Source organism: Pteronotus mesoamericanus, unplaced genomic scaffold (genome assembly GCF_021234165.1).
Source record: "Pteronotus mesoamericanus isolate MK-2021 breed Mesoamerican mustached bat unplaced genomic scaffold, CSHL_Meso_final contig_22, whole genome shotgun sequence".
Lineage (NCBI taxonomy): Eukaryota > Metazoa > Chordata > Mammalia > Chiroptera > Mormoopidae > Pteronotus > Pteronotus mesoamericanus.
The window spans coordinates 9,583,557-9,607,666 of NW_026555090.1; the positions used below are offsets into that span (position 1 = coordinate 9,583,557).

The following is a 24,110-nucleotide window of genomic DNA, read 5'->3' on the forward strand; positions in this document are numbered from 1 at the left end:
GGGGAACTAAGGCCCCTTTAAAGGGCTGCAAAGGAATGGCAGAGCGCCTGGCCCCGTGGCTAGCGCATCGCCAGTGCTCAGGAAAGGTCAGCGGCCTTGGTCGCCAAACGCTGGCTCCCCTTCTGGTCCTGGGGGGCTCTCACGGCCCCTGGGAAGCTCTTCATCTGCTACTTTCCAGTTCACCAAGACTGAGGGGCGAGGTGCGATTAGCCTTACCCTCTGCGGGAGCAACTGCACGTGTCAGGGTGACGGGAGGGGCACTCAGGTGCCCCGGCCTTCACCTCCTTCTCGTGCAGGTTGGCCCCCATCCCCTGCACTTGCATCTCCCTCCTTTGGCTGGTGCACATTGTGTGCAGAATCTTGCAGCCCCAAGGTTCCTGGCACCCTTCCGGTGCGTGGGCAAGATCCCAGGGGAGTAGAGGGTGGCGTGGCTGGCATCACAGAGCTTCGACCTGACTGGGGGCAATGGGCGCTAGAACATGAGAGCAAACAGTGGAAAACTGCCAGGTGGGAGGAGTTTAAGGAGTCGGGCTGGGGCGGTAGGGCGGAGGGCAGGGCTTGGGGCCAGGCTTCGCACTGGTAGAGGTAGGCAGAGGGGGTCGTGGGAGCTGACAGTTGTATCCCGCACGGAGCCCTTGCCCCTCTCCTCCTGCTTCACCCTGCTCCAAAGGTCCTGGACCTGTCGGAGCCATGAAACCCCAGCCCCGAGTACCCACAACTCAGGGGAAGTGAACAGAACCAGCTCCCATCCGGTGTTGCCATGTCTACCCTGCCCTGGCCGGGCTCCGGAGAGTGGTCGGCCATATCCCTTCAGTGTTTTTTATTTGGCATCTAAGAGTAATGAATGGAATGTAATATTATTGGTAAATAAAACTTAATTAATCTTGTATTTAATGACCTAGACTTATTTTGCTGCATGGTAATTAACTGCTGGTTGGGCAGTTCACATAAATCATTTCACATAGAGCAAAGATAAGATTCTTGGGGGACTGGTTTTTTTTAATCTTTTTGTAATATTTCTCTCTGTACAAAATATATTTGTGCTTCAATTCTCTGTAACAGTACCAGAGAGAGGGGAAGGAGCTGAAAGCTGGCCCTCTGGCTCTGGGGCAGTTTTTAGACTTGGATCACAGAGAGGGAGAGAAGGGGAGGTAACGGGATGGGGCCGGCCGCCAGTGCCCTGGGAGAAGCACAAAAGCACCGGCTGGAGCACAGCTGTGCGGGAGGGAGGAGGGAGAAGCTGCGGCTGCTGTAGCTCTGCATCAGCCAGCTGTTGCAAACAGTAACACACACTAACGCTCTGTCGTGCACACTGTGATGATCTGTTCTTGCTCATGCATCTATGGCGCATCTAGGGATCCCTTGATCAAGGTGGGCTAAGAGTGGCCTGGCTCCGAGCAGCTTGGTGGGCCTCCGGGGCACCTTGGGCCTGCATGTTAGCACAGGACAGGCAAGCGGAGGCATGCGATGCCTCCGAGGGCCTGGGCCTGGGCCTGGGCCTGGGCCTGAGCCTGGCAGAGTATTTGCACTCCACGTTCAATTGGCCAAAATTGAAGAAGCACGTCAACTCATAGGTTCAATAAACTCAGCAAATCTCACACAGGATAAAAGCAAAATTTCATGAGAAGAGCACTTCACCTCAGATTTCCCTCCAAAATCCCATAACCCATAATGATGAAGAAAATGTCACATAACCCAGACGGTGGGACATTCTACAGGATAATCTGATCAGTGCTCCTCTAGACAGTCAGCATCGTGAAAAACAAGGAAAGACCAAAGGAGAGTGAGGAAACCTGAGAACCAAATGCAATGTGGTACCCTGGATTGGCTCTGAAACAAAAAGAGAATATTAACGGAGAAACTGGTGAAGTTCCAATAAAGTCTATGGTTTACTTTTTAAACATACATACATATACACATGCCCACTTCATTGTCTAACTCCTGGGGGGGGAACCATTATTTTCTTAATTAGACTGGAGACTAATTATCTTTTTACTGCCTCCATTGTTCTACATTTTCCAGAAATATAATTGGAACCATCCAGTCTGTAGCCTTTTTGGGGTGACTTCTTCCATGCAGCACTGTGCATGTGGGGCTCCTCCATGGCTTTTCATGGTTTCCTAGCTGATTTATTTCTGTTGCTGAGTACTATTCCATTGCACTGATGTAGCCCAGTTTGTTTATTCATTCAACTCCCAAAGGACGTCCTGGTTAATGCCAATTCTTGGCAATTATTAATAAAATTGCTATAAACATTCATGTGCTGTTTTTTGTGTGGACATGTATTTCCAACCCATTTTAGTAATTACCAAAAAGCACAATTACTCAATTGTATTATGTAAGTCGGCTTACTTATTTTTTTTATACCAGACTGCTGTCCAAAGTTGCTGCGCCCTTCCTCATTCTCACCAAGTGGATGAGAGTTCCTCTGGATCCACATCGTCAGTATTTGGCATTGTGTTGTCAGTGTTTGGGGTTTTATCCATTCTATTGGGTGTGTAGTGATAGCTCATTGTTTTAATATGCAATTCCCGAACGACTATGATGTTGAGCATTTTTCATGTGTCTATTCTTCTTTGTATATATCTTCATTGGTGAGGTGTCTGGTCACATCTTTTGCCCATTTTTAAATTGGGTTGTTTATTTTCTTACTGTTAAACTTTAAGTTTGCTTCATATAGTTTGGTTGCCAGTTCTTTATGAGATAACTGTTTTGCAAATATTTCTCCCAGTCTGTGGCTTGTCTTTTCATTCTCTTAACAGTGCCTTTTACAGAGCAGATGGTCATAATTTTAATGAAGTCCAATTTACCAATTGTTCTCTTCTGGCAGCGTGGACCTTCCCCTGGGGCCTAGAATGTAGTGTCTGTCACTATTCTTAGACTTCCCCCTAAGGTCCCTGACTTGCAGTTCACGTGTCCCCCAGAGGAGCAGCGCGCCCACGGCCCCCTCAGTCTGCTCAAAGCAGGGCCACCAGGGAGGTTTCCAGTCCCTGCAGCTTCCCACACACGGGAGACACGGGGGCACCCCGCCCGCTTGGTGCCTCCCCCAGAGCTTCAGCCTTCCCACCGCCCCCTGCCACACCCAGCACACCCAGCACACCCTCTCCTGCCCTTGGCACTGGGTTTCTTGATTTTCATGGGCCAAAGGCGGCTCCCCCTTTCCCGTTTCTGAATCCTGTTTCCTCCCCAAACCGTACCCATACAATCAGGTTCTCCTGGGGGTGGGTACTGTCCCCACCCCTCGGGGGGCAAAGGCAGTGTGATGGAATTTCAATCTAAAATGGAACCAGAGGATATGAAATAGAAAACCTCATGCATAGTCAGGAAAACAAAATAGCCCTTGTAAACATTTATGTACCCAACATAGGAGCACCTAAATATATCAAGCAAATATTGATGCAAATAAAGGGAGAGATCAACAGTAATACGATCATAGCAGGAAACTTTAATACCCCATTGATATCAATGGATAGGTCTTCCAGACAAAAAGTCAACAAGAAAACAGCAGTCTAACGTGACCCATTAGACCAGATGGATTTAATTGATGTTTTCAGAGCATTATACCCTAAAACTGCAGCATATACCCTAAAGTGCACATACAACATTTTCCAGGATAGACCACATGTTAGTCCAAAAAACAAATCTTGATAATTGTAAGAAGACTGAAATCATTTCAAGCATCTTCTCTGACCACAATGTATGAAACTATAAAACAATTACAAAAAACTGAAAACCACACAAACATACGGGGGCTAAATAACATGTTAACTAAGTAATGAATGGGTTAACAATGAGCTCAAGGTACAAATCAAAAGATACCTTGAGACAAATGAAAATGAGAACACAACAGCTCAAAATCTATGGGATACAATTAAAGCATTTCTAAGGGAAATTCATAGCAATACAGGCCTACCTCAAGAAACAAGAAAAATCTCAAATTAAGAATTTAACCTTCACTTAAAGGAACTAGAAAGGAACAACAAAGCCCAAAGTGAGTAGAAGGGAAAAAATAATTAAGATCAGAGCAGAAACAAATAAAATAGAATCTAAAAATAAAACAATTACAAAAGATCAACAAAACCAAAAGGTGCTTCTCTGAAAAGATAAACAATATTGATGTTTTTAACCAGACTCATCAAGAAAAAAAGATACAGGACTCAAATAAATAAAATCAGAAAGGAAAGAGGAAACTTAACAACTGACACCACAGGAATACAACGTATTCTAAGAAAATACTGCAAACAATTATATACCAACACATTGGAAAATCTGAAAGAAGTGAATAAGTTTCCATAAACAGACGAGCCCCCAAGACTGAATCAAGAGGAATCAGAATATCTGAAAGATAGATTATATCCAGTGAAATTGCAGCAGTAATTTAAAAAAAGCTCCCAACAAACAAAAGTCTGGGGCCAAATGGCTTCACAGGTGAATTTTACCAAACATTCAAAGAAGAACTAACACCTTTCCTTCTCAAACTATTCCAAAAAATTCAAAAGGAGGGGAGGCTCACACACTCATTTTACAAGACAAGCATTATCTTAATTCAAAACCAGATAAAAACGCTACAAAGAAAGAAAATTATAAGCCAATATCCCTGATGAAAATAGATGCTAAAATCCTCTACAGAATATTAACAAACCAAAATCAGCAATACATTAAAAAGATCATACACCATAATCAAGTGGAATTTATTCATGGGCTATAAGAATGGTTCAACAATCACAAATCAATTAACATGATACACCACAAAGAAAATGAAGGATAAAAACCACATAATCATATCAATAGATGCAGAAAAAGCATTTAATAAAATCCAGGACCAAGTTATAATAAAAACTCTCAGCAAAGTGAGAATAGAGGGAACATACCTCTCTTAATAAAAGCCATAAATGACCAACCCACATCCAACATCATATTCAAAGGGGAAAAACTGAAAGCATTTTCCTTAAGGTCAGGAACAAGACAAGGACGTCCACTCTCACTGCTGTTATTAAACATGATACTGGACGTCCTAGCCACAGCAATAAAAGGCATCCAAATCGGGAAAGAAAGGGTAAAATCTCATACTGTAATTGTTTGCAAATGGCATGACACTGTATATAGAGAACTCTAATGATTCCATAAAAACACTACTAGAACTGATAAGTGAATTCAGTAAAGCAGCAGGATACAAAATAAATATTCAGAAAGTGGTTGTATTTGTATATACCAATAATAAATTATGAGAAAGTGAAACTAAGAAAACAATCCCACCAAAAGTGAAACTAAGAAAACAATTGCACCAACAATAAAAGATAATACCTAGATATAAATTTAACCAAAGACATAGAAGATCTGCACTCAGGAAATTATAAGATATTGAAGAAAGAAATTTAAGAAAATACCAATAAATGGAAACATATACCATGCTCATGTATAGGAAGAATTAAAATCATTAACATGTCCATACTACTGAAAGCAATTTGTATCCAAATGCCAATGGCATTTTTAACAGGAGTAGAAAGGAAACAATCCAAAAATTTGTATGGAAACACAAAAGACCCCCAAATAGTGACAGCAATCTTGAAGAAGAATAAAGTGCACAGTATCACACTACCTGTTATCAAATTATAGGAGGCTATAGTAATCTAAACAGCATGGCACTGGCATGAAAAACACATAGATCAATGGGGCCAAATAGAGAGCTAAGAAATAGACCCATACCTGTGTGGTCAATCAATCTATGACAAAGAAAGCAAGAACATACAGCGGTGCAAAGAAGGTCTATTCAATAAATGGTGCTGGGAAAATTGGACAGATACATGCAAAAAAAATAAAACCAGACCACCTTCTATACCATATAAAAAACTCAAAATGGATTAAGACTTAAATGTAAAACCTGAAACCATAAAACTCCTAAAAGAAAACATAGGCAGTAAAGTCTCTGACATTTCTCTTAGCAATATTTTTTCTGACATATCTCCTTGGGCAAGGGAAACAAAAGCAAAAATAAACAAATGAGACTACATCAGACTCAAAAGTTTTTGCACAGCAAAGAAAACCATCGACAAAACAAAAAGACAACCTACTGAATGGGACAAGATATTTTCCAATACTACATCAAATAAGGGCCTAATATCCTAAATTTATAAAGATCCCCAACAACTCAACACCAGAAAAACAAACAACCCAATTAAAAAGTGGGCAGCACATCTAATTAGACACTTCTCCAAAGATGACATATATATGGCCAATAGACATGAAAAACTGCTCAACATCACTAATCATCAGAGAAATACAAATTAAAACCACAATGAGATACCACTTCACACCTGCCAGAATGGCTATCATTGGTAAATCAACAAACAACAAGTGTTTGTGAGGATGTGAAGAAAAGGAAACCATTGTGCACTATTGGTAGGAAAGCAGGTTTGTGCAGCCACTGTGGAAAACAGTATGTAGTTTCCTCAAAAAATTAAAAATGGAACTGCCTTATAACCCAGTGATTCCACTTCTGGGTATATATCAGGAAAAAAAACCCCAAAACACTAATTCAAAAGAATATATTCCCCCCTACATTCATTGAAGCATTATTTACAATAGTCAAGATACGGAAGCAATCCAGGTGCCCACCAATAGCCAGGTGGATAAAAAAGTAGTGGTACATATACACAATGGAATATTACTCGGCCATAAAAGGAATGAAATGTTACCAATTGCGACAGCATGGATGGATCTAGAGAGTATTATGCTAAATGAAATAAGTCAAAGACAAATACCTTAAAATTTCAATTATATGTGGAATCTGAAGAACAAAAACAAACAAACAGAATAGAAACAGGCTTGTCGATGGAGATAGTGGACCGGTGGCTGCCAGAGCGGGGGCAGCTGGAGGCGGGGAGAGAGAGGCGCAGGAGTGGCCGATGGCTGTGGGGCGGGTTGCCCTGGGGGAAGACTGGCAAGTGGATAGAGTTAGACCGATGCCGGAGCCCCACAGGGCTATATGGTCCTCACAGGAATAGACACTGACTCTGGACGATGCATGCCAGGTGGTAGATACAAATGCCAGAGCACAGCGAAAGAACCAGGGCAGAAGACCCTGAGCCCATTTAGACTGCCCAGTTACGTTCCTCAGAACAAGGGACACGCTCATACTCACAGTAATGGCTTAATAGATAACGAACAGACAATTAAAGCATTGATTGTCTGAAACAGCTGGAGGTACACAAATTCGGGCTTGTTTACATGCGTTCAGGAGTGCTGGCTCACACTCACCCCAGGGGTGCTGAGGGCGTGGACCGTTACATCCCTTTGCTTCTCTGGTGGATCTGGGGCGAGGGGGGTGGCAGCAGGGGCTGGTATGTCTATGGAATTCTTCCCATCACAGGGGGATAATGGTGTGACAATATAGTTTTCCTTCTTCCTCACATTGCAACTTTCTCCTCCCTGAGGCAGTAAATTCCAAGCCTGCGCTGCAACTGCAATGGACAGAAGCAAGCATGCTTCCTAGACAAGGAATTATAAATATGCTGTTACACTTTTATGTCAGAATTCCTAAGGCCCTGATTGAGTGGGTTGTGCTTTCATTCCATCTGGCACAGACGGGGTTAATGACGAATGTACCATATGGCCTAGTGGTAGAAATCACCCGTTAGTCCTGTATCAAGGTAGAGAAGGGGAAATAATAGCCGAGGGTAAAGAAAGGAACCCATGGGTTATGCAATGAGAGAAATCCAGTGTTTTTCACAAAAAGGCTCTGAGCTTTCTTCTGCCAGGTGCCTGACAGCGTCCAGCCCTGTATAGCTGAGGCCATTCCTTTCCTTGGAACCTGAACCTCAAAGGAAGCCTGCACACCTGTGTGGCCTTGCCCCAGGGGACATTTTTATCAGACGATATGATGACGGACTGGACTAATCATTAATGACTAAAAGGAACTCCAGGAATGTGCCGGTACCTTTTGACCTTTATTTTTTCAGTTATAGCTACAATCACTGCAATGTGGTCTAACACCGGCCTTGTTGGTAAGATTATGATACCGGTACAGAGAGTCAAATGTATTGGGAAATATATTTAAACTAAAAACCTACTATCTGTACCCCACACTGACTCCTCCAAATACTAGGTATATACGCATTGGTACTGTTGCTATATCTGTAGTATAAACACTACCCCTGTGTAGATGCTCACACAGGTAGGACCATGTTGCCATAAGGTAACCAAGGTCAAAGGCCAGGAGAGGGGAGGGCAGATAGAGATTTGTGTCAGTCACGTGGTCAATGCTTTAATCAGTTCTGCCTACAGAATGAAGCCCCTATAAAAATTACTGATGCTGAGCTAAGCGGAATTTTCTGTTGCTGTTTGGTGAGCACAGCGATGTGCCGAGAGGGTGCGGAGCCCTGCTGCCACGGGGAGAGGCCTGGGTCCTCGCAGACTCGCGTTATGTGCGTCCTTTGTAATGACACCGTAATGACAAGTACAGAGCTTTCCTGCCTTCTGTGAGTCACTTATAGTGAGTGAACTATCAAATTTAAGGTGTCATGGGAACTCCTGAATTTATAGCCAATCTTTTGGAAACAAGGGTGGCCTGGGGACCCCCAAAGGGGGGCCGGTGTCTAAAGAAAGGGCAGCCTTGCGAATGACTTTGTCCCTAACCTTGTGGCATCTAATAGTAACTCTGTGCGGTTCGTGCCAGAGTGGCACTGCAGTCCACCCACTTCGGGTGGAAAGACACAGCAACGGTGTGGGGCTCTGTATGCCATTTTGCTCTCTAAGGGGGATATAACTCCAGGGGGAAGACACACACATGCATACAATCACACCACGCCAACTCACACACAGACATACCCCATACCCCATGACACCAACGTGTACCATCTACAGGGAATACAACTGCTTGTGGAGACGTGGCCGCCACAGGTCTTTAGAAAGTCGTGTTCTTGCGCTGCACGATTAACCAACCCTCACTCCCACCAGAAAGCTAGAATTGTGCTGGTCCTCGAGAGGAAAGCTAGCAAGGGGTACTCACCTTTCTGAGAATCTGAATTTTTTTCCTCAGGAAGTGACTGACCCAGAAAATGCACATTTTTGGTGTGTGTTTGTTCGTTTCTCTTGAGGCCGCCAGCATTTACAGAAAAGAAAGCACTGTGAGCATCAGGTCACGCCGTGTCCTGTTTGCACAGGTCATTATGTTCTGCTGATTTTAGCAAATCGGATGGGAAACAGTGGTCAGGGCGAGGGAAACCAGAAGCAAGAGCAGAGGACAAAGACACACGCCAGGAGGATGGGTCTCTCGAGTCTAGCCTGAGTGGCAACTAAAAAATTCTTAATCGAAGAGGACAAACTGCTGCAGAAGAGTCCCCTCCCAGTAGTGTGTACCTGGTGCCCCCGTATGTGAGTGCCTGTGGAACTGGGCATCAGTCGGCTGGACACTCTCCTCCCAGCCCCTCTGGGGAGACTGTGACTAAACTCTCTAAGGCTCAGGTCTCCATAACCGGTCTACACTGAGTCCGAAAAAGAAATCAAGGAAGCAACATTTCTTTAGTCTTTGAGGGTAAAGCATAGTCAATGTTATTGTTCTTAAACCACCAGCCTTTGGTTGTACAAATATGACTAGATACAGCTCGCCAAGAGGTTGGGGAGGATGCAGTTAGTCCGCGGCCAGGCTCCTGAGGGATCGCTTTAAAATGCTAACGCCCAGGTTAAAAGATTCAGGCACGGCGGTGTTGGGGCTGGCAGAGCCCCCCATCCCGAGTCTAAGGTGTCAGCACCCCGGCCCCCAGGGGGCACCAGGTCCAGGCCAGGGCTCATTAGTGCACCTTCTTGGGACCGACAGCGCCTCAGCCAAATCTGGGGACAGCTGTGTCAGGGAGGTGCTGTGGGTGGGTCATGGGAGGGGGTGGGTGGGGTGCTCGGGCAGCCTCTTCAGAGGCCCATTGTTTGTCCCTCCTGGGACTTGCTCTGTGTCACCCTGGCCACCCTCCACAGGACACGCTTCTCTGCCAAGTCCTGCGCAGGTTTTGCTTTTTTTAATCCTCACCTGAGGACATTTTTTTCATTGCTTTTAGAGAAAGAGAGAGAGGGAGAGAGAGATACATTGATGCAAAAGAGAGAAACATCGATGGGAGAGGCAAGACCTGTAATGAAACCCACAGCCCTTCGGTTCCAGGACAGTGCTCCAACCAGCTGAGCCACAGCAGCGAGGGCCATTTCGACGCTGCCACCCCCATCTCCATCTCCTGGAGCTTGCTGGGGTGAGGTGTGGCGCAATGCTGCAGGCCCTGCTTCTCAGCAGCTGCCTCTGGGTATTCTTGTCACCTGAGGGGGCCCCGGGACCTTGATGACACTGACTCAGGGTGTTGCTTCAGCTCTTAGAAGAGCTGCTCCGCTGCTCCGCGTCCTCAAGGCTGGGCAGGGGCTGCTGGGGCCTCAGGCAGCCGGTGAGCACCTCCTCACAGATCTGGGCGTCGTGGTAGGTCTCAGCCAGCCAAGGGCCTTGAGGTTGAGGTGGGTGAGCTTCAACGGCTGTCTCTGCAGCCGGTTCCCAGGCCGTCCACCACGGGCAGCTCAGCGGTGCGGGCAAGGTCCCGCGGCAGGATAACTAGGCGATCGTCCCTCAAGGGGAGGACTCAGCCCCTGATCTCAGGCCGCAGCACCTCCAGGCGGTTCCAGCGCACGTTGACGCCGGCCAGCTTGGTCAGCTTCCCCAGGCTGCGGGGCCGGGCCATCAGCAGGTTGTCTGTGAGGATTGGCTCAGGCAGTTCTCGCAGTCCCCGATGGCCTCAGTCACCCTGCTCGGGGGCGGGGGTGGGGGGTCTGGTCCACCTTCAGGGTGGAGAGCTGCTTCAGCTGACCTGGGCAGTCAGGAAGCCACTGCAGCAGGATCTGAGTCAGCAGCCAGTGGGGGAACAGCGCCACCCCCCGCCCCAGCGCCAGGGCCGCCTCCAGCCCCATCTCTGACAAGAGGTTGGGCAGAGGCCCCAGGGCGTCAGGCAGCACTTCTACATCAAGCCTCGCAGATCCAAACCACGGGGCAGGGTGGGGGTGGGGCGGTGCCGTGCGGCGGGCAGGTGGGGGGGCGAGGAACAGGCAGGACTTGCACACGTTCAACCAGAGCTCCAGGGTCACCAGGTTAGCACAGTTGCCCCGATTCCCGGGCAGCGCCTGCGAGGATGCGTCATTCAGGACCTCATGAGCAAGGCTGTGCAGCTGCGTGGAGCTTTCTGGGGGCCCGGACGACGGATTCCCGCTGTGGTCCGCAGTCTCCAGCGCCTTGCAGAGCTCGACGCTCTCGGGGACCTCGGGGCCGTGTTCCGGCACATGTCCAGCTCTGCCAGTTGCATGAGGTTGGCCACTTCGGGGGCAACCGCGGGATCTCGTTGTTACCCAGGCCCAGCTCGCGCAGGTTCAGCAGCTTAAAGGAGGGCTTGGGCGGCTGACTCAGCTGGTTGGGGTCAGGGAGCAGCTCCTGCAGGCTGCGCTGTAGCTGTACCGACTCCACGTGCCGGCCGTAGCCTGCGCCACAGCCGGAAGCACTTCAGCACGGTGCGGGCCCGCTGGGTGCAGACGGGCGGGAGCGCCGTTCGGGGCCCCAGCGGCGGGTGGGGACGCGGCTCGCTCGCGCGAGCTCCGGGGCGCCTGTGCTGGGAGGGGGCGGCGGGAGGGGACGGGGTCCCGGGAGGTGCAGCGCCAGGCCCCGCCCAGACTCGGAAGGCTCTGCACGCTGCGACCCCCGGCCCCTGCCCTCGCCTCCCGCGTCCCTCCGGGCTCCCAGGGCCCGGCCCTCCCGCTGGTCTGTGGAACGAGTCAGCACGCGGAGGCTCACCTTTCTCCCGGGAGCACCCCAGGACGGCTCCAGCCGGCCAGCCAGGGACCTGGAGCCTGGGCGGCCAGTCCGGTTTGGTCGTGTGTGTCCTCTCCTTTCCCGTCCCCGCACCCTCTGAAGCATCCTCTCCCACTACCCAGCTCTTGGTTCCAGGGTCCGGAGGAGCTCGTGCATGCCAGCCCCGCTGCAGGGGCGCTGTCTCCTGGGCGCCCCCCAGGCGACACACGGGCGTCTCAGCCTCTCTTTTCCCCAGTGAGAACTGTCCACAGATCCTGGGTGCAGTTATTTCCCGGGGCACCTGCATTCTGAGCCCATTTGCCCTTTGAATTCTGGTGATCGCACGGCCTTCTGACACCCTCCATTTCCTTCACCTTGTGGTGAGCCATTAGCCTTGGGTCTTCCACCTCTGAAACTCAGACAGGACTTCCTTCATTTCTGTGGGTGTTGGGCTCCACCTGTGGGATTATAATTACAGCACCTGGTCCCTACATCTCTCCCATGTGCCGAGGAAAGTAGTGGGATATAGAGCTCCTACTGTGTGCTCCTGTCTTACAATATTTAATTCTCACAGTAACTCTACCTGGGAGATGCTGTGGCCCCATTTTATTGATGGGGAAAACGGAAAGTCGCAAGTGAGTGGGTGAGAGTTGCGGAAATGGAACTTGGACTTCCCGCCCCTGTCTTATCAGTAACTGGCCCTGCTTCAGGGGCCTGAGCATGTCACAAGGGGCCTCACTGCGTGGTGGAAAGAGACTCAGTGTCGGCTTCATGGCCTCAAGCAGGCCTCGCATTTCTAGTCTGTAAAATGGGAAGATGAGGTCTTTGCATCTGTTATCTATTGCTTGTAACAAACCATCCAAGTGTAGTGGGTTACCATTTATTCAGTTCGCCCTTCTGGGCGCAGGGCTTGGCTGTGGGTTTCCTTTTGTGTCTGTGGTCCGCTGGAAGGTCGACTGCTGGGCTGGGGTGGCCTCCCTCACGTGTCTAGGGGTTGACGATAGCTGCCGGCTGCGTGATGGGGTGGGACTGCGCCATGGGGTCTCACCCTCCCGCAGGCCCCCCTGGCCTTGGCCGCGGGGGTCTGAGTGCCGCACGCTCCACGCAGCAGCACTTGTCACACTCACAAGTCCACTTTTCTCCGTGTTTCATGTTGCCTCACCTCCTTGTGGCCAGAGCAAGTCAGGTGATCAAGGCTGGAGCCCATGTGTGAGGGCAACACCGTAAGTCATGGCTAATGAAGGGGAATAGTGTGTGGCCATTTTTGCCGTCAACCACAAGTCCCTGGCAGAGATATTGGGAAGGGAAGCGACTAAGTAGATTCAGAGTAGTAATAACCAAAAAAATAAAATAAAATAAAATAAAAAGGGCCAACGAATACCTGCCCCTAGAAGGGGATCAAAACATGTTAAATAAACAATTCTCATTTTTACAGATGAGGTTCAGAGAAGTTGAATGACCTCCAGGGTAACATGGCCAATGTGTGGAAAAGCTAGAATTTGCACCCAGAGCAGCCTGCTGCCAAAGCAGCCGCCGTCCTCCGCAGGCCTGACAGCACGTTTAGTCCGTTCCGTCACTAATGGGGACTAACAGAAGCCTTAATCTGGGCTGCAAACCCTGTTTCTCCCTCTGACCCCCCCCTCATTGTTGTCAGACAATGAGACTACCTGGCCTCATTTTAAGGAGCCAGATGACTGTTCTCCTTCTCATCCGTACCACAGGGTCAGAGCAGTCAAGCCAGGCGCAGAGAAGAAACCAGAGATCGTTTGTTTAAATAAATAACTCATCGAAACCACAAAGACCTAATGGAGAGTCTAGACTTTCATCCTGCCCAGGTTGTAATGAGGCCTCCCAGCCCCCTGGGGACCAGGGCGTGTGGCTGCTGCTGGTGTCAGAGAAGGCTCTGTAGGCAGCTGGGACTTTCATCCCCACCCCAGATATTAAGAAAGTCAGTCCTCCACTCCCTGGTGCCAGGCAAGTATGGGGCGAGCCTAGACTTCCACCCCCAACCCAGCAGTAAAGAGGAGGTACACCTGTCCCCACTGGGGTGGAGTCAGGGGAGGCCTTCACCACCACCAATGGCAATGAGGCCACGTGTGAGCGCTAATGAGATACTGATACTGGTCCCAACCATGAAGGTGTCACTAGAGCCCTGGTGGGGAGCAGGTCTGCACACTCCCACCCACCAGCAGTAGGAAGAGCCTCACCACTTGGACCTTAATGGAGGCTAAATGGGGAACCTGGGTGTCCACACTCACCTGGCAGTATGAGGCAGGACCGCCACCCCTGAACAGGCTCAGAAAATACAGCTAAAGCAGATGGTTTAAATGAGACCCAGAGGTACGTAATACTCAGATGTCCAGGTATCAGTCCGTGACCCTCCATCCTAGCCCCCTGCCTGGATGCGTTGCCTGGCTAAGCAGCCAGGGTTGGGTGGCGCTGGTCCCTTGCCACCATGGCCTGGTAAGCAGCTGGCTGAGGGGACTGTATTGTGGTAGGTGATGGTCCTGGGAACTGGCGGTTGAACAAAGATTTGTATAAAGGACAAGTGTACACCTTTTTTACAAATCTGGAACGTCTTTACATTTGTTTTGGTTACTCCTGGAAGGTATATCTAACCCTGGTAAATTTTAATGAACACCCACCTGGGAAATATCACTTGTACACAGCTTTGAATTTTCATTTAAATTAAAAAAAAAAAATTCATCTTGGCTGGTGTGGCTCAGTGGTTTGAGCACTGTCCTGTGAACCAAAAGGTTGCCAGTTCGATTCCCAGTCAGGGCACATGCCTGGGTTGTAGGCCAGGTCCCCAGTAGGGGGCGCTCAAGAGGCAACCACACAATGTATCTCTCCCTCTTCTTCTCCCTCCCTTCCACTCTCTCTACAAATAAATAAACAAAATCTTTTTAAAATTTTCAGTTGCGATTCACACTCAATTTTGTATTCGTTTCATGTGTACAGCATGGTGGTTAGACATTTCCATACTTGGTGATGTCTGATGGAAGTGTATCAACAGGAATATGTCAGTACTGATATAAAGGTGCTACTGGGGAAAAAGGAGTAAGTGCCGAGTAGTGCCATTCCCAGTGACGGTGAAGAGCATCCATCCAGCTGGATTCAGAAAAGGAAGAAGCACTGCAGTTCTAACTGCGAGCACTGGCTGGATGATGGAGTGCTCTGAAGAATTTGGGAGCAAGGTCAGTCCAGGGTTTAGACAACAGGAAAGCCTCAGCACTCAATTGTCCTGATGCATGACCCGTATTGTGGCCAAGAAGCCATTGTCCAGACAGCATATGAAGAGACAGAATGGTATAATGGTTTCCTCTACACAGAGGTGTCAGGCAAGGGTGCATTCTATCTCCCTGTTTTTTCTCAGTTCTCTTTTTTCTTTTTTAAAATAATTTTTTATTTTTCAATCACTGTTGATGTATACAATTACATTAGTTTCAGATATACAACCCAGTGATTAGACATTATATAACTTATGAAGTGATCACCCCAATAAATTACATAGTTTTTATTTTATTATTGACCATGGTGCTGGGAAAATTGAATATCTGTATGAAAGAAGAAGAGAGAGAAAAGAAAGAGGAGAGAGGGGGAAAAAAGAGACAAAATGAGTGAAAGAGAAAAAGAATCAAAGAGTTAAGAAAGAAAAAAAAACAAAGAATCTCACTTCGCACCATACACAGGAATTAGCTCTGAATAAACCATAACCCTAAATGTAAGAGTTAAAACTATAGATCCACTAGAAGAAAAGATAGAAAAAAATTGCCATGATCTTGGGTTAGGCTAAATACTCTTAGATAGGGCCCCAGAGATATGATCCATCAAGAGAAAAAGCTGAACAAATAGGATTTAATAAAAAGTAAACTTTTTTGGCCTTCCAAATGATACCATTAGGAGCCCTGACTGGTGTGGCTCAGCAGGTTGGGCGATGTCCTGAAAACCAAGGGGTCACCAGTTTGATCCCTGGTCAGGGCACATGTCTGGGTTGCAGGCCAGGTCCCCAGTTGGGGATTTGCGAGAGGTGGTGTTTCTCTCCCTCTCTTCCTCCCTCTCTAAAAATAAATAAATAAAATCTTTTTAAAAAGACACCATTAGGATAATAAAAAGGCAAGCTACCAACTGGGAGAAAATATATGTAAATTACATTACTGATAAGTGGTATATATCAGAATATATAAAGAGCTCAGTAAATTCCGTAAGACAAATAAGCCAATTACAAAATGATCAGGAGATTTAAACAGACACTTTTCAAAAAAAAAAAAAAGAATGGCAACTATAACTAAATCAATGAAAAGATATCTAACATCATTAGGCATTAGAGAATGCAAATTAAAACTACAATGAGGTTTTACAATGAGTACACAACCACTGGAATTGTTTTAATAGACAATATCATGCTATGACATGGACGTGGTAAAACTAGAATCTTTATACATTGCCGGTAGGAATGCAAATGGCGCAACCACTTTGGAAAACAGTTTCGTAGTTTCTTCAAAAGCTAGACAAATTTACCATATGATTCAGCAATTCTTCTCCTAGGTATTTACTCCACCCCGCTATTAAAATAATATATCCACATGAACACTTGTAGGCAAGTGTTCATAGCAGCATTATTCATAATAGCAAAACGTGGAACCAATCCAAATGTCTATCAACTTCAAATGGAGAAAAAAACGTGATATAGCCATACAGTGGCATATTACTCACCAATAAAAAAGGAACAAACTACTGATAAAGCTACAATATGGATGAAACGCAAACACATTGTCAAGGGAAGGAAGCTAGATGTAAAAAAAAAAAAAAAAAAAAAAAAGTGATTCCGCTTATTTGAAATGTCCAAAAAAGGCAAATCTATAAGAAGCCAAAAGCTGCCTAGGGCAGTGGTGGGAGTGAGGAATGAGCACCAACAGGAGTAAAGGAACTTCTTGGGGTAGGAGCAACGTTCTAAAACCAGAGCAGGACGATAGTTTCATAACTCGATAAACTTACCAAAAATCATTAAGCTGCACACTTACAGCCTGGATTTTATGGCATGTAAATTATACCTGAATATTGTACTTGAAGAAACAGTAAAGTAGTTAAAAATTTTTTAAAAAGAACAAAAAGGCTGGACTAAAAGTTAAATTAGATGATGGGGGTACCTTTTAGTTTCAAATAGCCTGGGGTCACAGAGGAAACTTCTTCTGATGTGAATACTTGTCCAGTAGACCGTAGACTGCTTAAATATAAGTTGTTTAACATGAGAGACAAAATATTTAGTGTCCTATAAAGAAAAGCTAAAGACAGGAACCAACCTCTTCCGAGCATCAGCCTCAGGTCAGAAATAAGTCGCCGTTGGGAAGAATGTGTTACCACAAGGGGGCGACATCCCTCCACCTCTCTCTCCCCACCTGTGGCAACCGCTAGGCTGGTACTACATTAGCCTGCCCTCAACCTACCTCTAAAAATAAAGGTGAAAAGGTGAAGTTGGTAAACAAAAGAGAGAGAGGAGGAGAAGGGGGAGAAGGAGGAGGAGAAGATAGAGAAAAGGAAAAGAAAAGGAAGGGGAGGGGAGGGGAGGGGAGGGGAGGAAAGAAGAAACACAGAAATATTGAACGGGCAGTATTTTACAATCGAAGTAGGAATATCATACGCAGGCCAATAATGCAATCAAGTCAGCAAACTTTGTCTATAGAAGGACATATAAAATCTTTGTCACATATTTGCCTGTTTTGTTTTGGTTCTTATAACTCTTTAAAAATATAAAAACCATTCCCAGTTTGGGGCTATACAGAAAGCAAACAGGTAGCTGGTGCCTCAGGGGGTATGGATGTTCCATTACAATGATAAGCAACAGATGAGGAATTCTACTCCTGCTTCACACTCTTTTGGTCAAAGGTGAAATGTATATCTCTGGTTTTAAAATAGTCACCACAAATCCATCAGCAGAGGTGGTTTGAAGAGAGACTGGGATGAGCAGACCTGCTCCAGGCTTCTGAAGAACAAGGTGTTACTATTTTTACATTTCCCCGTGTTTGGAAGACTAGAGGGGAGGAGAGCACTCACTTTTCACTGCTTACACATCAGTTTTTTTAATACATACATGTTACTCTTTTAATTGTCTTATAGTTTGTAAGAAGACACACAAAAACAATGTTCTTTCTAGTGGATTGGGCTATTTATCAATGAAAAAGTTGGACCTTTTGGTCAGGATTAAGGGGGTCTGAGGAGTCAGTGTTTGGTGGGGACAGGGTTTCAGTTTGGGAAGGTGACAGATCCCGAGATGGATGGAGGTGACGGCTGTGCAGCAGTGTGAACACACTTCAGACCATTGAACTGCACACTTAAAAATGGTTAAGATGGTAAATTTGCCCTGGCTGGTGTGGCTCGGTGGATTGAGCGCCGGCCTGTGAACCAAAGGGTCGCCGATTCAATTCCCAGTCAGGGCACATGCTTGGGTTGTAGGCCAGGTCCCAGGGGGTGGGGGGTGCACGAGAGAGACAACCACACATTGATGTTTCTCTCCCTCTCCTTTCCTTCCCCTCTCTTTAAAAATAGATAAAATCTTTTTTAAAAAAATAGTTAAGGTGGTAAATTTTATGTTTGATATACTTTACCACAGCAAAAAAAAGAAAAAAGAAAAAAAGATTAAGGGAGGATTTAAAAAGTGAATTTTACACTGTCTGCTATGAGGTTGGGCTAAAGACTAAAATCAAGCACACACAGTCAGGGAAAACACACTCAGCTGTGAGGCATTTTAAACATGCTGAGCGTTGTACGACAAGTCTTCACTTGCTGTACACACCCTGCCTGTTTGTCACCCCAACGTCCCTTGCCCCACCACAAAGGACATCCACACACTGGTATATTACATTACTGGAATTTGGCAGAAATGACTCAATATTGATTTCTAAATTAAAAATAACAAATTGAGTCAAGAATTGAGCTAGAAAAGCACAGACTGATTTTTTTTCCCAACAAATAAGTATCAAAACCCATTACGCGCCAGGCTTTAGGGACAACAGACAATAAGGCAGACAGGATTCCGCCCCAGCTCACGTTCCAGGCAGGAAACCAACACACTTATTATGAACTGAGACGATTGTCGCGACAAAGCAAAGCAGAGGAAGTAACAGAGTTCCAGGGGAGCCGAGGTCTTTTACACATAATTAGGGGACATGGCAGAGTCTAAGACACTTCAGGGGATCAGGCTGGCAGTTTATAATATATTTAACCTAGCAATTGTGTAACTTTCCTGGTATATCCTCCTCTTTCCAATACTTTTCCTCCCCATGAAGTTTGCTTATAATACTCTGCTCATATTTATGCCAATGTCTCAGAATTATCACAAAGCCTTCTGAAGTAACAGGTTAACACAGCAAACACAGTAATGCAGAAAGTTGAGATTTTCTCAAAACGAGTAATTTTCATACATTCGTTCCATTAATAAGTATTGGACACATAAAACCCACTGTGTTCGACTGTCAAAATAGTACGACATATCAGACATAGTCACACCTTCCGAAGCTCACAGGCCATATAAGTTGCCACAGTTGACTAGGGGACAATGACAAGTCACACTGGGAGGGTAGGGAGAGGAGGTAAAAGAAAGTTTTCAGGAGATCTAAACAGTCTTCCTTTTTATGATGAAATATTATAAGCATATAACAAAATTTGCAGGCCCCTAACACTTGAGTATCCAACACTCACCTTTGTCCAATGTTTGCCGCTCTCAGCGCTTCCCTGGCTTTGTTATAAATAGGACATTATAGGTAATAAAAAGACAGTACAAGGTATTTGTTCTCACTAATAAAGAAATGTCAATTAAAATGAGATTCCATTTTTCTCTCATCAACTAGGGAAACATTTTAAAAATTGATTAATAGCTACTGTGGGCAGGAGTGTGGGAGGATGGGGACTCACAGAGTAGAAGAGAGTGTTTCCCAGGCCAGACAGCAGAATCAGTTTTAAAGAAATACAATACATATGACCCAGCAACTGAACGTACGTCAATGTAGCCTACAAAAATACCCACTAGCACGAGTGCCTAAAGGCGTGACATGCTCTAGCAGCACATGGATTATGACAAAAACCCTCTCCATAGTTTTAGCAATAATTGGGGTACTGTGCAACTAATAAATACAGTGAGTCTGATGTATATGAAGTGATGTGGAAAGAGGTCTGTTGCATGGTAAACTTAAAAAATAAGGTGCAATAGTGTACAGGATCCCTATGGCCCCCAAAGCCTAAAATATTTTTATCTGAATGTATTTTGATTTCTCCCGTATTAAATAGCTTCCACTAATTGATAGTCTACTATATGCGCTGGTCTGTACCTGGCTTTTTTCACTCAATATTTCATTGTATTTATGTAACAATTTAATCTGCTTACTAGTGTTAGTTGGCTTATTCCAATGTTTTGCTATTACCTCTGAACACTGCAATAAATCACCTTGTTCATATATGCTGAAATTGGCACATATACTGGAACATCTATAGAATAAACTTCTAGAAGTAGAATTGAATGGGACAAGGCATACATTGCAAAATCAGCATCAAATGGATATACCTACTTTCCTTGCCAGCTACATTACCAAATGGCTTGATATTTGATGCTTCAGTAGATGAAAAAATTTAACTTATGCTTCTCACAAGTAAAGCCTGTACATCCTTCCATGTTCAAGAGCCATTTGTATATATTTTCTTCCACAAACTGCCTCTAAGTATCCTCGCCCCCTTTTTTTTTTTTGCTTGACTATTAAAGTCTCTTATTGCTTGAAAGAAGCTTTTTATATATTGACATTAATAAAGTTAGCTCCCTGAAATGAGCTGCAAACCTTTTGAGTCTGTTTATGAAAATATTTTTACGCAGTCTAATTCATCAGTCCTGCCCACGCACATGTGCGTTCCAGATTTGGTGTCATAGTTAGAAAGACTTCTACTACATTTCTTTCTGAGACTTTTCTCTCTCTCTCTCTTTCCCCACCCCCCTCCTGCCTTCCCTCTCCTTTCTGTTTCAGATCTACTGGGAATTTATTTTGGTATAGGCCTCCAGCTTCTGCCTTTTTCTGAGTGGCCATTCAGGTTCCTCAGAATCATTTGTGAATCATCTTTGGACCACTGATTTGAATGCTATTCTCATCTCGCACTAAATCCCCAAATGTGTTTGTCCACTTGCATGTGTCTAGTTGTGACTCTCTAGTCTGTTCCTTTGATCCGCCTAAGTATCAGCGCCACGCTTTCATTGACTGAGGCTTTACATGGTTTTTAAACACCTGGTAGGGTTTGCTCTCCTCAGCAATCTTTACTTTCAGAACTTTTTTTTTTAGATAGTATATTACTTAACTTTTTATTTAAGTCAAAAGGAAAATTTCAGGCCCCACAATAACAATACAGAGGTCTCAGCAATTCCACTTCTGGGTATTTATCTGTAGAAATCCAAAACACTAATTTGAAAAGATATATGCACCCGTATGTTCATTGCAGCATTATTTATAATAGCCAACATATGGAAGCAGCCTAAGTGTTGATCAACAGATAATTGGATAAAGATGTGATACATATACACAATGGAATATTACTCAGCGATAAAAAGAATGAAATGTTACCATTTGTGACAACATAGAGGGACCTAGAAGGTATTACACTAAATGAATTAAGGCAGACAGAGAAAGACAAATGTCATATGATCTCACTTATATGTGGCATCTAAAAACAAGACAAAACAAACAAAACAGAAAGAGATGCAGTGATACAGAAAGCAAACTGAGCGTTGCCAGATGGGAGGGGGCTTGGAGGCTGGCTGAAAATGCTAAGGGGGTTAAGAAGCACAAACTGGCAGTTACAAAATAGTCAGGAGGATGTAAAGTACAGAGAGTATAGAGAATATAGTAAAAAATAATGTAATAACTACATACGGTGTCAGGTGGGTACTAACTAGACCTAGCAGGGGAATCACTTCACAAGTTATATAAATGTCTAACCACTATGCTGTACACCTGAAACTAATATAAAATTGAACATCAACTGTAATTGAAAAATTAAAATTAAAAAAGAATAGAACTTGGCTACCCAGAATGTATATTTTAAATTTCTTTAGAGAAATGATGTTTTATATTAATTATGCATAAAAAAGAAATTGAGTAATACATTTACGATTAGAATATAAAAAACGCGGGGTCATCTGCGTACAGGCAGTAGGGGAAGCAGGAGACAGGATGGAATGGCCCAGAAAGGCGTGAGGAGCTAGGATGGCGGGCGTGGAACCCCTGGCATGAGCCCCGGGGAGCACCCAGACCTGGAAGGGAGGCAGAGCAGCGGCCCACAAGGATGGATGTAATTTAATTAAAGAGAGAATATTGCTTTCCTGTCGCCAGTTGCGTGGAGTTCGTTCATGGGTGTTTGAGACCCGAGAGTTGGAAGCTTCTTCGCACTCCCGGGACTGCACCCGGCCGCTCGGCGGCCGTAACCAAGCCACAAAATGGGTTTATTGAGTTACACCGTAAGCGCTATGGATATCGTTTGGATAACCACGAGAAAAAGAGAAAGAAGGAAGGTCGAGAGGCTCATGAACGTTCAAAGAAGGCAAAAAAGATGATTGGTCTGAAGGCTAAGCTCTACCACAAACAGCGCCATGCTGAGAAAATACAAATGAAAAAGACCATCAAGGTGCCTGAAAAAAGAAACACCAAACAAAGGAGTGATGAAAAGACTCCACAAGGGGCAGTACCTGCATATCTACTGGACAGAGAGGGACAGTCCCGAGCTAAAGTACTTTCCAATATGATTAAGCAAAAACGAAAAGAGAAAGCGGGAAAATGGGAAGTCCCTCTGCCCAAAGTTCGTGCCCAGGGAGAAACAGAGGTATTAAAAGTTATTCGAACAGGAAAGAGAAAGAAAAAAGCATGGAAGAGGATGGTTACTCAAGTCTGCTTTGTTGGAGATGGGTTTACTCGAAAACCACCTAAATATGAAAGATTCATTAGGCCAATGGGCTTGCGTTTCAAGAAAGCCCATGTAACACATCCTGAACTGAAAGCCACCTTTTGCCTGCCAATACTTGGCGTCAAGAAAAATCCCTCATACCCACTTTACACAACTTTGGGTGTTATTATGAAAGGTACTGTCGTTGAAGTGAATGTAAGCGAGCTGGGCCTTGTGACACAAGGAGGCAAGGTTATTTGGGGAAAGTATGCCCAGGTTACCAATAATCCTGAAAATGATGGATGTATAAATGCAGTCTTACTGGTTTGACAGCAGTTTTATACAAGTAGCTCGTAATTATTGAAGACTATGCACCAATCAGGAAAATGTGACTGTGATGTTTCTGCCTACTACAATGACAACAGCTTACATGCCTGCAGCCATCAGGAGAACTATTTTATTGTACAGAACATTAAAATGGTCCAGTTTTATAAACTGGTATTTGTTTTGGAGTCTGTTTATCATTTAGATATTTTTATCATGAAATCGAATGATAAAAAAGCAGTTTAAACAAAAAAAAAAAAGAGAGAGAGAGAGAGAGAGAATATTTAAACAAACCAGGAATGAGAAATAACAGAAATCCCACAAGGCAACAACCACCAAGGCTCATTACCCCGTGAAACTCCACAACCTCACAAGAAAACCTCCCAGTCTGACCCTTTTTCTTACGTATGAGCCACACTCAGATTCCTTCATCCTCTTCTCCCTTCGTTCCCTGCTGGTTTGCAGGACAACGTCTGCAATCATAAGTCCCTGGAGCATGTGGGTCAGATTAGTTTGATTTACCCTGTCTGCAGGAATATCCCGAATAATGGAATGAAGCCAATGTCCTAGATACACAACGTTCAAAACAGAGGGCCATGGGATTCTAGAAGAAAGACTGGTGCATCCGAAGTCTCCCTCTCCAGGTTCTGCAACACTAACCGTCAGGTGATTTGTGAGCCCTTCAAACAGAAAATTATGAATACCCAGAGTCACTGTGGGGTCACTGAGATGTCATGCCAAACCAACCTCATTTTGTTGAAGCCAAACGAGTATGGTAGTATTGGGGACCACTCTGTGTGGTATCGAGAATTGTAGCCTCGCGTGAGCCAGGCCTTAAAAAAAGGCCTGTAAATCTCGACCAGAAAACTGGGAATGCTGGGAGGCAGACACGATCCAACACTCACACTGAGTATTCCTGTGGAAAATCTGGCCTGAAGAATGCATTGTATCCCCTGAAGCTTGCTAGGCTTTGCACTGCCCTGATAAGGAAAAACCAGATGTTTAAGCCCCAAACAGAAGGAGTGAATTCCTGAATTCAGGAGCCATACCTTAATGACCATCTGAAGTCAACAGG

At 45.3% G+C, this 24,110-nt stretch overlaps 1 protein-coding gene and 1 pseudogene across 1 annotated transcript; one reads left to right on the top strand and one right to left on the bottom strand.

The window, feature by feature from the left end:
• Positions 1–437: 437 nt before the first annotated feature.
• Positions 438–12,107, bottom strand: LOC129068734 (protein scribble homolog; annotated as a pseudogene).
• Positions 12,108–14,255: 2,148 nt separating this feature from the next.
• On the top strand, positions 14,256–23,096 carry LOC129068735 (ribosome biogenesis protein NSA2 homolog). The gene is made up of 2 exons (XM_054571103.1): positions 14,256–14,263; positions 22,165–23,096. The coding sequence occupies exons 1-2, from the start codon at positions 14,256–14,258 to the stop codon at positions 23,039–23,041; spliced, it is 885 nt and encodes a 294-aa protein (XP_054427078.1). The 3' UTR covers positions 23,042–23,096.
• Positions 23,097–24,110: the final 1,014 nt, after the last annotated feature.